The sequence below is a fragment of the Poecilia mexicana genome, unplaced genomic scaffold (genome assembly GCF_051168715.1).
Source record: "Poecilia mexicana isolate PSO_F unplaced genomic scaffold, ASM5116871v1 scaffold_5, whole genome shotgun sequence".
In the NCBI taxonomy this organism is placed as follows: domain Eukaryota; kingdom Metazoa; phylum Chordata; class Actinopteri; order Cyprinodontiformes; family Poeciliidae; genus Poecilia; species Poecilia mexicana.
The window spans coordinates 27931323-27945027 of NW_028263374.1; the positions used below are offsets into that span (position 1 = coordinate 27931323).

Sequence of the window (13705 nt, forward strand, 5' to 3'; positions counted from 1 at the left end):
GTTTCTGCAGCTCATCGCGGTAAAACGTTTATAACTTCTACATCGTCTCATTCTGCAGAACTCTGAGCTAAGTTCTGGTTCCGACCCACTTCTCTGGAGCTCCAGGTTGTCGCAGGCACGAACAGAGTCTGCTCCGAACCGGAGAACGCCCTCAGCCATGGAGTGTGAGAACCCAGGAGTAGCAGACGGAACCGAACCTGCAGTTGAATCCAACGAGCATGATTACGCACACACCGCGGACACAACCGAACCTAATGCAGGCGGAACGCTGCAGCCCCCCGAACCACCGCAGTTTGAGCTCCCAGAACCCGTCCTCGGTGCAGAAGTGGACTGCCCCGGAGGCACAGAACCGAACCCTCACACCGAGGTCGAGCCTGCTGTGAGCTGCGCTGAGGCGGTACCGCGTGGCGGTTCGCGGCGGTCCAGACGGCCGGAGGACCGTAACTGCTGTTGCTGCCGGCTGCTGTTCCAGCGGCAGGGCCGCTCCCTTAACCGCAGGGCGGTGTTCACCTTCACTACCCCGGACACCGTCCGCTGGGTCTTCCCGGACTCCGAGGTCCACGAAAAGTCCTTCCTGTGTGAAACCTGCGCCCAGATCATCCGAACCAAGGGCAAGCGCAAACAGAGCGGGAAGCGCTCGCTGTGGGTCAAGCCTCCCGAGGTCAGGAAGGTACGTATAGAACCGGACCCAGCAGTAGGGGCGCAACTACATATTATTCAGGTGGATGCGAAAACATAAATCCCCCACCCGAGAAGAAGACACGTGAAAGGAAAAACTCGTGCGCGAGGTGAAGGAGCGTAAGGGCACGGTGAGGTGTATGCGAAGGCATCATCGGGGCGCCGCCCCCTCCAGACGGGGTTTTGACGCCCAATCTGGTGCAGCGCCCTACCCACTTTTTGCGCCACTGACCAGCAGTCAGGGAGGTTTAGCGGCGATACATTCAGACTGACAGGTGTGTATAGAACCGGTACAATTGAACCTGCAGCTGCAGACCGGAAGGTGCGAGTGGAACCGGTACCTTCAGAATGGAAGGTGCTTATAGAATCAGTACAGGAAGGTGCGTATTGGTACCACCAGACCGGAAGATGCATATAGAACTGGTACCAGCAGACCGTCCTTTTGACTGCAGTTCCAGATCGATGGGGATTTCTGCAACATTGGATTTCTAATTGGGGTAAAATTATCACCGTGTTAAAATAAAACGCATGAAAATAAAGTATCTGAGTTTCAATAACCAAACTTTTATAGTTATTGCAGCTTTGTCAATTAAGAGACTTTCAGCAGCTAAATAAAACTGTTATCTTATTTATTAAACTCGGCTAAACTCAGCAGATGTTTTGCAAATGGTCCTTAATCCTGTTCTTATACTGAGAATAAAGTGAGAGAAAATTAGATTCTCCACAGCGATTCTTAAAGTAAAATAAAATCGACTTTTTTTAGCTTAACATCATGCTATAATGTTGTTCCCTCATTAAAAACTTACCTGGAGTGTTGCCTTGACTTTTCTATTCATGTTTGGTAACTCCTTTAATCTCCATGGCAACCATTCAGCTGTAAAATGCCTGGTTGGACCTTTGCGCTGCCTTCAAGGACCAAGCTCTGATCTTCAGTTTCCAAGTTTCTGAGCTTCCACCTTTGCTCCTTCAGACTAACTAGCAGCAATTAGCAAACACTTCTCAAAAAAAACATTAAGGCTAATAGAGGAATGATGTTGAGCTGACTTCCTGAAGGCAGAGTTTCAGAAAGAGCAGGAGTTTTTAAAGAGACAGAGGCCCAATTTCAAGACATTAAATCTGGAAGTAAAATTAATTATTTGATTTTGCTATAAAATGTCCCTGTGTGGCTGGAAAACTCATTATACCGCCCTTTCAAATACATTTTAATCTATACATTTATGGTGGATTACATCCCTTACAAAAAAGCAACTGTTCAACCCATGTGACAAAAAGTTAGTGCACCCCTGAGACCCTCTGATTAACCTCCATGTCTCTAGCAACAGGAGTTTATTCTCTCTTCAGTCTGATCGATGAACCTCCAGGTGTTTGCTGGTTCAGCAGGTTTGGTTCTGTTCGCAGGCGAAGGTGTCACCGGCGCCGGGCCGCAGGATGGGCAAGAAGAGCAAAGCGGCGCTGCTGGTTAGCAAGTCCAGCTACAAGGCGGCGCTGCAGATGCTCTGGTCGTCCAAAGGTGCCCGGAAGCCCATGCTGGAGTTCTGGAGCAAGCAGCTGCGGACCGAGGTGAGTCTCCGGGTCCGGGTGGTCCATCAGTGATAATATTTTATGGTTAAAATCGCCAAATTAATGCATTTCCTGTTGAAATGTATGGAAGTAGTCCGGGGTGAGGCAGTGCAGTACTGTGCCTCACCTCTGGTGGTGCTGTTTCACTAAATGTACAGTTCACTTTAGATTAGCCTCCATCTCAATTTTTTATCAGGGTTATAGCTAACAACTTTAATCACTAAACTACAACCCTCTGTATTGTAAAACTATAAACCCTGACAATACGGACTGTCTGTAAACATCATTACTTGGAATTTATCATGACAATGACAAATCAGAAGAAATTTATCACGATAAATAATAAACGATACGATAACTGTTGACCCCTACTTTGAACAAATATGTAAAACATATGGTAAATACAAAAGTTACAAACTGCATTGCAAAACCTGAAATATAAGTTTCTATGTTGGATTTTGGATTTGTACCTCATCGTGTCTGTGCAGATGAAGGTTCTGGCCCGGCGGACGGACAGTCCCTTCCAGCAGAAGGTGTCAGACCGGAAGCCGCTGTCCTCCTTCCCGTGGCGGCACTGCCTGAGCTGGGCCCAGCAGAACGCGCCGCTGGTCACCACCTGCCTGCGCGCCATGTTCCCCGACATCAACACACTGTACCGGAGCAGCCAGTGAGTCCCGCCGCCTGACCCGACCCAGTTCAGTTCGAAGTTTGGGTTCTGAGCACTTGTTTCCTGTCTGTTTAGCAGCCAGCTGACTGAGGATCAGGCCATCACGCTGCTGGAGCGCCGCGCCGTGGTGGCGCTCGCCATCCCGCTTTTCACCAGGAACATCTGGAGGAACAACTTCCTGCAGGCGGCGCTGGGGGCGGAGCTCCGGCTGCAGGGCTGCACCGGATCCGTCCTGGACGCGCTCAACACCATGGGGCTGTGCCAGAACAAGGACACGGTCCGGCTGCTGGTGCACCGGCTGTGCAACGGCAAAGACCTGGTGAGTTTGTGCCGAACCGGAACCAAGATTAACTCAAACTAATGAAATAAGAAAAACTGAAACTGAGAAAACGTTTTGAACTAAAACAAATAAAAACATGGTTTAATGGGGAGAAACCATAACTAACTGAAACTTCTGTATATTGTGTGGTTATGAAACTACCTAAAACTTCTTGAAATTATAGCTATAATTCTTAGTTTTTATGTTTTTGCATCTATTTATAAGCCTTTCGATCTGGTGTGGAATAGATTTTTTTCTCACACAAGCAGTTTTCATAAGCTGGCAGCAAATTACAGCACTTGCATTAGTTCGCAAAATGGCTGCTGCAAAAATGGAGAGAAAACGTCAGTCAGTTTGTTGTTCAGCAATAATTGAAAACATTTTTTTGAAAATATTTTCTTCTGTTGAATATTTATTACCCAATACATGAATACATAATACAATACAGTACTTGAACCTGTTTTGTATTCTGCACCTAAAAATGAACCACATTACTGAAAAGATAAATCTGATACTACAACTAAAGACAACTAAACATTATTTAACTAATTACAACTAATGAAAACTAGCAAGCGCACTCAAAAACCAAATTAGGACCAGTTAAGTTAGACAAACAGATGTCATCGAGGCATAAAACTAAACTATAAGGAAATCCCAAAACTGTTATAACCCTGGTCAGAACCAGTGGTCCAAACTTCAAATCTTCAGCAGCTTTCCGGTCCTGACCAGAACCTGATGGGAGCCGCTGAACAACTCTGGGAGTTGATCTTTCCAGCTGCTCCACTTCTAAGCTGCAGTGTGTTACTTCTAAAAAAACAACAACATATTTTTACATATTTGTTGAAAGTGTACCACTCTCGACCAAAAACAACCAATCAGAGCCAGGAGGCGGGTTTTAGCACTGTCAATCACCCTCATGTACTCTGCTAACAGCACAGAAAAAACCTATGGCTATAAGAAAACTGTTTATCCTAACTGCTAACTGTAAATGCTAACTAGCTTCAGCATTTACAACAGGATTTATTAACTGCAGCTAGCAGGCTGTGATTGACAGCGCTAAGGTTCGCCTCCTGGCTCTGATTGGTTGTTTCTAGTTGGTGCTGGGAATGTTTGTTTTTCAGATTATCTGACTCATACCAAACTGACCCGACATAGTGACATTTTTAACAAATAAGTAAAAAATATATTTTTTTATAAAAGTTACATACTGCAGCTTTAAGATGCTATGTTTTAACTGAAACCAGTAAAATCACAGAGATCCCAGTTTGAATAATTTGAGCTCCAGTAAGGAAATTCCTGAAGAGCTGATCAATCAAATCAATAATCTTTTATTTATCACAAAGAGAAATTTAATATTGCAACTCAGATCTTCCAAGGCTCCTCAGTTGTTTTAGATGGTGATGCTCCAGTAGCAGTCTGTCTTACAAAGAATAAAAGAAGGCCTCTGACTGAAAACTGTTGCTGCCTGACTGGGTAATTGTAGGACGTTATGGGGAAAAAAACTTGTAGTTTGCAACCAAAAGGCAAAAATTTGTTCGGAAATGTTCAGATAAAAGTAATAAAATGTACAAATGTTGAACCAGAGGTCACAGAGGTGAAAGGTCAGATTCCTTCCTCAAGTTCAGCTCAATGAATATTTTTGTAGTTCCTCTTTTGGACACAGAGGGCGCCGTTCTGCCTGCTAACCGTGTTTTTCTGAAACAGGACGGGGATCCAGGTCTGATCCTGAAACACGAGCAGCTCAAGGATGAAATGGAGGAAGAGACGACAGATGAAGAAGAGGAAGAGGAGCAGCAGGAGGAGGAGGAGGATGAAGAGGAAGATGAAGAAGAGGAGCAGGAGGAGGAGATGGTGATGGCGGTGGAGGAGGAAGTGGAGCAGGAAGAAGTTCAGGATGGACTGCAGGAGGAAGAGGACGATGCGGTTGTGATGGAGAAAGAGGAGCGGAGGAGGAGGAAGAGGGAGAGGAAGATGAGGAGGGAGAAGAGGAAGGAGCGGCGGGGCGAGCGAAAGGAGAGAGAGGAGGAAGATGAGGAGGATGAGGAGGAGCTGGAGCAGAAGAAGAAGAAGGTGGTGGTGGTCCGGCTGGGCCTGCTGAAGGGAACCTCAGAGGTGGGACGATCCGACCTATCAGCTCCCTAGCACATGCTAAGCCCCGCCCACAAACCCAACCTGGAGCCGCAGAGGCCCCGCCCACTGATGAGAGGGATTCTGGGAACTGTAGTCCAGCAACTGGGGGGAAAACTGAGAGGGGCCCTGATGATGATGGTCTCCTTCCTCTACCTGAAGAAGCCTCTGGTCCTTCCTGAGGTCAGAGGTCAGCTGGTGAATGTTGACAGTTCTAACGTCTGTAGCTTGTCATGAGGACAATAAAGTGACGAGTGTTGATCTGAAGCTTTTTATTGGCTCTTCAACACAAAGGTCAAAAGTCAAGGTTCACTAGCCTCATCCACCAGTGGGACCAACTTCAGCCTGACAGGGGTTCAGGAAGGTCAAAGGTCAGGCTCAACCCCATTCTTTCAGTCTGGATAAATAAATTAGGGAAATGACTTTAAATGCCTCCTTCCTTCTGATATACTCTAGTCTCCTTCCTTTTTTCTTATGTTCCCTAGTCTCCTTCCTTCCTCTTGATGATCCCTAGTCGTCTTCCTTCCTTGTGTTCTACCTTCTGCATCTCCTTGTTTCCTAAGCTCGTTAAACCTCCTCCTTTCCTTTCTTGGGTCCTGCCTCCTGCCTCTATCCTCTTCCTTCCTGTTTAAGACCGTCTGCTGAGGAAATAATTTTCCATAAATTCACCATATCTTCACTCCGGGCGCCTCGTCGCCCCGGGACGGTGCTCCTGAACTCCCGGGATCAGAACGCTTGGATATCCTCATTTTAATTAAATGTATTAAAAGTATTTTTGCTTCTGGAAAGAGAAATAAAATAAAACTCAAGAAAATTGTGCTCCATTGAAATGTTATTTTTTGGAATTGACAATGGGTGTGGCCAAATGGCTCTACAGCACCCCCTAATGTGAGATAGTCCAACTGCCAAATTGTAAAGAGCTGATATGTCACAGAGGTAGAATCCTCAGAAAGTGTTAGAGATATACCCTAAACCGAACAGAAAGTCGGCCACTTTGGGTTATTTTTGACTTTTCAAGCATGTTGATCTTTATCAAACCATCAGGGGATCAAAGTTATCAAAAGCTTGAGTTTTAGTGCATGTTAAAGGGACCTAATGTTGAAACTTTAACTGTCATATAGAAATACCAAATTGCACCAACCTTGGTACAAGTCAACCATGTTGGATGCCTGACAAAACTATGTACTCATATTATGAGGTCATATAAGCCCCGCCCCCTCAGAACAGGAAGTCACTTTTTACTTGGAAAGCCTTACCTCTGACTTTGATCAAATCAACATGATTAGACACAGATTACCTTTGTTGACCTCCAGAGGCCAATACATTGTTTTCATGTGTTGTCACACTTCTGGGAACTTTGTAGCTGACACCCAGTTGGTAGGTAACCATCATTAAGTGTCATGACAATTGATATGGAGTTGCCATGACAACAAGCCACAAGCTTAGAACTAGATTTGACCTCGTTCTTAAGGTATAAACCAGGGGTGCCCAAAGTCGGTCGTTTTGGTTCTCTCCCTGGTGGGAGTAACAACCATTTCAGCTTGTCAATGTTCTTCTTAGGCCTTCTAATGAGCCATCATTTGATCCAGCTGCATTAAACCAGGGAGAGAACTAAAACATACAGGATGCCGGCCCTCGAGGACCGACTTTGGACACCCCTGGTATAAACAATATAAGTACATTAAACTATCAGTTAATCATTTTTCAGTACTCTACCCATTTATGTGTAATACTAAGATACATATTAGTGATATTTGCTGTAGTACTTGCTGCTGAACTACCAACATTAGCTTAGTTAATGTAGCTTTCATCTGCTAGCTAAGATGGACATGTAGCCTAGTGTATGATGCTATATGTAGTTACTCTGTCAGCCACCAGAACCTTGTTATTCACAAAGTTTGTATACCCTTTACAAACGGAACCGACCAGAAACAGTTCTGTTCTGAATAAGGAGCAGAACCAGCAGGATTTTATTGTGTAACAGCAACAGAAACATCCAATCAGCTGCTGCAGCTACAATAAATATCACCAGCTTCCAGCAGCGCTTTCCCGTAGGCCAACCCAGCCAGAGGTCAAAGGTCAGGGTGTGAGATGCTGGAACAAAGTTCTTGGAGCTCGGAAAACTTTAAAACTCGTTTTAAATCAAAAGAAATCTGATTGGCTCTGCAGTCTGGTCCCAAACAGAGAGAGGCTTTTATTCTGAAGGGGAGGAAGTGGGAGGCAGAGTCTCCAAGTCCGTGGGGGGAACGATCCATTCAGGAGGGAGGATTTCAGACGTTGAGCGTCTTCTTAACGGAGAAGATGATGTCTTTGACCTGTGGGAGGCTGTTCTCCTCTAGGATCTTAGCGTACGGCATGGGGATGTCCACGCCCGTTACCCTGGTAACCGGGGCATCCAGGAAGTTGAAGGCAGGACCTGAAGAAGACAACAGGGAGGCAAAGGTCAGAGTGGACAACAGGTCCCGACTGGACTGGTTTCTGTGAGATAAATTGGGAGGAGACCAGACAAGTGAACTGGTTCCTGGGAAACACACTGGGAGGAGACCAGAGAACTGAACTGTGAGCTCAAAATCTTGTTTTTTTTAAACTCATTTTATTTTATTTAAATTATTTTTTTAACAAATTATATTGAAAGCATGAGAAAAGCCTAAAAACACAACCACTTTAACTGTTGTGAATACTAAGGCTAGTAGTTAACATGGCCACCAATAACGGCAGCTAAACAGTAACAGTAACTTGTTTTTCCACCATTAGCAGATTTAGCTTTGAGTACATGAGGATGATTGACAGTGCTAAGGCTCTAAAGAAATTCTCTTTTGTGGCTGTGGACCTATTTTAATTGTAACAACAGGGGTCAAAGGTTTCTAAACCTTAAAACCTTCTCACCTTCCATGATGCGAGCGCAGATCTCGGCTCCGACACCGAACTGCGGCCAGCCGCCCTCCACCGTTACCAGGTGATTGGTCTTCATCACGCTGCCCTCGATGCACTCCACGTCCATTGGCCGGATGGTTCGCAGGTTGATCACCTGGAAAACATCAGCCGTTAAAGGGTCAGTCCAGAACCCCACCAAGCCAGAATCGATGGGCCAGAACTGACAGACGGCTCTCACCTCGCAGTCGACTCCCTCCTTGGCGAGGACGGCGGCGGCATCCAGGCAATGGCCGACGAAGCGGGAGTGGGAAACCAGCGTGACGTGACTCCCTGAAGAAAGACAAAGAGGAGAAAACCTTCAGATCAGGAGGAGCGGAGGAGATCAGCCGGCTGATTCCTGCTGCTCTGAGGTTTTAATCCTCTCGATCATAAATTAAGAACTGGGTTTGACCCAACCGCTGAACAAAACAAAGATTCACAATCCTGGTTTCTGCTCTGAAGCATCCATCCAGAACCGGGTCGGATAGTAGGTCAAAGTTGGCCTACTATCCATCCTTAAACAGGTTAGGATATGTCTATGTTAATTAAACTTTTTGCACAAAATTATTTTTAGATAATGAAATTTTAGTCTGCTCAGTTCTGCCTTTTTTGAGCTGTTTTAGGGCGTCCTGTCACTTTAAATCCAAACCAGCTGCTGCTGGCCACGCCCCCCCAATTCAACATTTACATTCCCACTGAAAATGGCTGGAAACAATTATACAATCATACATCTTTGAAAAGCATTAGTAGAGCATCCTGTACAACAAACAAAAATGCAGCAAGTGGTTTCTGGATGCTAAGTCAACAACAAAACACTTGTCTTTTCCAGCAGCGATTGTACAGCGCATACAGTGGAATAACCAGCTGACCAAACATACTGGATTTCTGCTTGGGATGCTAGGTGAAGGGTTAAACTCAGCTGGGGTTGCTAGATAATTGGGTTGCTGTGCTGGGGTTGCTAGGTAACAGTGTAGTGCCCTCTGAATGTGACTTCTCAGGAGGTTTTTGAAATGGCTCATTTTCCACACACCAAAAAAACATGAACTTCACTTTCACTGGAAGGTTGACCTGCAATGTGACCTTCACTGACCTTGCCGCTCCACTTTGGCCTTTCCGATGGGAATTGTGAAGTCTTTGGACTGCGACTCGTCGGACATCTCAAAGGGAACGCCGTACAGCAGCTCGTTCTCCAGGAACACAACTGCAGGAGGAGCAAACACAGGTTAAACATTGTTTCAGACCAGAGCAGCGGATCAGATCGATCAGACCAGATCGATCAGACCAGAGCAGCGGATCAGATCGATCAGACCAGAGCAGCGAATCAGATCACTCAGGCCAGATCAATCAGACCAGAGCAGCGGATCAGATCGATCAGACCAGATCGATCAGACCAGAGCAGCGGATCAGATCGATCAGACCAGAGCAGCGAATCAGATCACTCAGGCCAGATCGATCAGACCAGAGCAGCGGATCAGATCGATCAGACCAGAGCAGCGAATCAGATCACTCAGGCCAGATCGATCAGACCAGAGCAGCGGATCAGATCGATCAGACCAGATCGATCAGACCAGAGCAGCGGATCAGATCGATCAGACCAGAGCAGCGAATCAGATCACTCAGGCCAGATCGATCAGACCAGAGCAGCGGATCAGATCGATCAGACCAGAGCAGCGGATCAGTTCGATCAGACAAGACGAGTTGATCTGTGGAGAGGAGAACCCCTCCATCGCCCCGTCCAGAGCCGCCCATGCTGACCCTAATCCAACCTGATCCTGGTGGGTCGGCTTCAACCTCCCGATCAGAACCCGGAACGGCTGGAAGAAGATTTCAGGATTTTATTGTCTAAAAAGATTTCTGCTGGACTGGAGAACCTTACTGATACCATCATCATCATCACCACCATTATCTTCATCAACACCATCTTCATCATTATCATCATCATCACCTCCACCATCTTTATCACCACCATCTTGGCGGCGTCTCACCTGGGTTGTCGTCTCTGATGGCGGCCTTCAGGAGGCCTCTGGCGTCTTCGGAGTTCCAGGGACTGACGACCTTCAGGCCGGGGCAGTGGGCGTACCTGCAGAGAGACATTCAGATCAGACCAGCGCCCGACCCGAATGGATCCAACCTACAGACCCCCTTCAGACCCACCAGGCAGCGAAGCACTGCGAGTGCTGGGCGGCGACGCCGGCCGAGGCGCCATTGGGCCCCCGGAAGACAATGGGCACCTGCTGCAGGCCGGCAGACATGTAGTAGGTCTTGGCGGCGGAGTTGATGACCTGGTCGATGGCTTGCATGGAGAAGTTGAAGGTCATGAACTCACAGATGGGTCTGAGGCCGGCCTAGAGGAGGGAAACAGCCCGTCAGAACCCAGTCAGAACTCAGTCAGAACCAACATGGCGGCAACTGCCGGACTCACCATGGCGGCTCCGACGGCGATGCCGGCGAATCCCATCTGTGGCAGAGACACAGCATGAACTGGTGGGCGGGACTTACACTGAGCACGCTCAGTGAGCGCTGAAGACTCACCTCTGAGATCGGAGTGTCGATGATCCGCTTGTCGCCATATTTCTTCCACAGACCTCTGCTGACCTGCAGACAAACCAGAACCAGAACCGCCTTACACACCCTGAGCCCAGGAAAGGTTCTGATGAACTCATTACAACTTCTGATGGATGATGGAGCAATATAAAAAAATAATACAAAATCAATTAAAATATTTGAATACACTTCTGACATATAAAGATAAAGAAAATAATGCAAAAATAAATGTAAAAATACATTGATAAGCTCAGAGCTCTGACCCGGGCTTACGGTTCTGACTCGCCAGGCTCTCACCTTGTAGGCGCCGTCGTACTGGGCCACTTCCTCTCCCAGCAGGAAGACGCGCTCGTCACGCTCCAGCTCCTCATCCATCGCCTGGTTCAGCGCATCACGGACTGTAACCTGCCAGGAGACCAGAGCGTTACCGACCAATCAGAGATCAACTCTGTATTTTGATAATCCTCCAATCAGAGATCAGCTCTTTGTGTTTTGATCCTCTGTGGATCTTAATGAGGAGATATTCTCTGTAAAATGGACAGAGTTCTGCCAGCAGCAGGTCCTGCTCCGTCTGCTTGGTTAAAACAGGTTTGTACAAGCAGCCAATCACAGCTGAGCATCACATTAGTAATAATATTTAATAATGAAATTGTAAAATGAGCAGCATGGAGAGGCCTTGACATTAAATCACAATGAGGCTGTAAATAAAGCCATCAAACATGTTGTTGCTGTGTGAAATTCAATTTTATTTTCATTAGCATGACTCACTTTTCTTAATCCAGTTTAGACTCAATAATCAGTTTATTTCTGTCAACTAAATAATTAATGAAATATGAGAAACGTTCAGTAAACTTCCATATGTAATTTTTTTTCATTAATTTTGATAATATAAAGATCAACATAAAGATTAAATTGTCAAAATGGTAAATGCAGCATTTTATTATTGAGTTCAAATGATTATCAGTTATCAATTTCAACAGAAAAAGCTAAATCATATCTAGAGTTTATTAATAATTAAGTCTAAACAACAATCACACTTTAATGCTCACTGTTGCTTTAAAGGACTAAAAAAATTGTCATTTTAATATTTAATGTTTCTGGATTTCATACATAAGTAAAAAAAATAATCTAAAATAATCACCAGAATACGACACTGTTATTTATTGTAAGCAAGGTAGGAGTGTGTTTTCCTTCATGGCAGCTCATTAAAACTGATTTATAAAGTGGGTTTAAGATTATTTTAACTAATTACTTATCTTAATTTTACTTACATAAACTGTGTTTAGTGAAACATCTGCACAAAATAAAACATTTAGTTTCCATATTTTCCGTAAATAGCCCCTGCATTCTTAAATAATTCATGTCAGAAGGTGTTTTACGAATTATTTTTTTTACTTCATGTTGTGATATTAATTTTATTGTTTAAACTAATTTTGAACATGAACCGAGAACGACTGCGTCAGGTCCTAGCTGCTAACAGGCTGACCTGAACAGCGGCCGGGGAGCTGCTGTGAATCCCCCGCCGAACCGCCACCAGCACGGCCCGCTGCGGGAAGACAGGAGCCGTTAGACAAGCCGACAGTCACTTAGAAACAGCTTCAAGATCACCAAGAATGTCCCTACCTTTCCGGAGCGAAGAAAACACCTCAGGGACGCCGCCATCTTTACCCTGTCCTCTGCCGGGAGACAAGGCGGGGTCTGCAATGAGATCAGGAGACTTCAACCAATCAGAGCGCAAGACCACACGCCGTACGGAATGTGTTGTGACACTTAGCCAATCATAGCTGCTCAGCGGAGGTAGAGGCGGGAGAAAGCCCCAGAGTGGAAGAAAACCCAAGGACACCTACCCGCCGTCATTATGTATGGAACATTGAAGGTGCCAAAATGTCAGAAGCTACAGACAGGAAGTGGAAAAACATAGGAGACTGGACAAGCTTATCTTAATCCAAGTCTGGTTAATGGAAAGTCAAAAGTGCCACATTTCAACATAAAATTTATATAACACATATTAGTTATATGTGTGAACATTTTATCAAAACTGGATCTGTATGCATCAAATAAATATATCTAAAGTTAATAAATGCAGAAATAATTCTGCTTAAAATATTTCACAAATATTTTTGCTTAGTTGTCCAGCCTCACATCATGACTTCATTAGCCTTAAATATGAAAAACACAAATTATTTCACGATTTAATTAACACAAAAAGAAAAAAAGTTGCTTAAAAATTTAGTTTTTAATTTCAATTTCCAAATTTAATTACTGCATAAACAATTTGATACCTTTTAAATATATAAAAAGTTTAAATTTCCAATTTTCTATAAATTATCAAATATAAAAATGCATTTAACATTAATTTTAAATAATTTGAGTCGCTGTATACCTTATACGACTTTCAAATCTCTGGAAATTAAGGAGAAAAACTAATAAATGTAAAGTTTTGAGTAGATGAAAAGTAGAGTATCTTATAGATTGTACCTATTAATTAATTAATTAATTAATCTACTAGTTATAGAATGCAGTGGGTCTGATCTGGTCACAAATAAACCAAAAATACAGAACCACAGTCATATTTATGGGAGAACTGAGGATGTCAAAATCAAAAATAAACACTGAGAAAAGTATAATGTGTACCACTTTACATAAGGCTCCCCTTATAGATGGATAATAAATGCTTCATGAAAATGTAATTAATTTTTCTCTAAGCATTAATAAATAATTAACTGTTTATTATATATTAACTAAGGGTGAGACAAAGACAAGAGCTTGCCAAATGGTGAGGCAAATCTGTTCACCTTTATCTACAGTTATTACACTAAACATTTTAGATTACTCGGTAAACACAATAAGCATTTGTAAACATGTTTTTAAGCCTACTGTCTCCTCCTGACCCTGAC

General features: G+C 44.5%; 2 protein-coding genes across 3 annotated transcripts; one reads left to right on the top strand and one right to left on the bottom strand.

The window, feature by feature from the left end:
* On the top strand, positions 1-6165 carry LOC106917362 (uncharacterized). 2 transcript variants are annotated; one of them, XM_014986260.2, is made up of 5 exons: positions 1-670; positions 2077-2238; positions 2727-2905; positions 2981-3224; positions 4929-6165. In XM_014986260.2, the coding sequence occupies exons 1-5, from the start codon at positions 158-160 to the stop codon at positions 5364-5366; spliced, it is 1536 nt and encodes a 511-aa protein (XP_014841746.2). In that variant the 5' UTR covers positions 1-157; the 3' UTR covers positions 5367-6165. The 2 variants fall into 2 exon arrangements, with proteins under 2 accessions (XP_014841746.2, XP_014841747.2); XM_014986261.2 differs by having other exon boundaries at positions 2984-3224.
* A 1121-nt stretch (positions 6166-7286) lies between these two features.
* pdhb (pyruvate dehydrogenase E1 subunit beta) lies at positions 7287-12545 on the bottom strand. The gene is made up of 11 exons (XM_014986262.2): positions 12432-12545; positions 12295-12354; positions 11106-11213; positions 10797-10859; positions 10687-10722; positions 10419-10609; positions 10250-10344; positions 9355-9465; positions 8464-8555; positions 8238-8379; positions 7287-7767 (listed from the first exon to the last, which is right to left on the bottom strand). The coding sequence occupies exons 1-11, from the start codon at positions 12468-12470 to the stop codon at positions 7622-7624; spliced, it is 1083 nt and encodes a 360-aa protein (XP_014841748.2). The 5' UTR covers positions 12471-12545; the 3' UTR covers positions 7287-7621.
* Between the last annotated feature and the right edge of the window lie 1160 nt (positions 12546-13705).

Coding starts and splice junctions, on each gene's coding strand:
- LOC106917362 (XM_014986260.2), top strand. CDS start 158: ATGGAGTGTGAGAACCCAGGAGTAGCAGACGGAACCGAACCTGCAGTT. Junction 671..2,076: donor AGCCTCCCGAGGTCAGGAAG/GTACGTATAGAA, acceptor TTCTGTTCGCAG/GCGAAGGTGTCACCGGCGCC. Junction 2,239..2,726: donor GCAAGCAGCTGCGGACCGAG/GTGAGTCTCCGG, acceptor GTGTCTGTGCAG/ATGAAGGTTCTGGCCCGGCG.
- pdhb (XM_014986262.2), bottom strand. CDS start 12,470: ATGGCGGCGTCCCTGAGGTGTTTTCTTCGCTCCGGAAAG. Junction 10,610..10,686: donor TCGCCGTCGGAGCCGCCATG/GTGAGTCCGGCA, acceptor TCCCTCCTCTAG/GCCGGCCTCAGACCCATCTG. Junction 8,380..8,463: donor AGGAGGGAGTCGACTGCGAG/GTGAGAGCCGTC, acceptor GATGTTTTCCAG/GTGATCAACCTGCGAACCAT.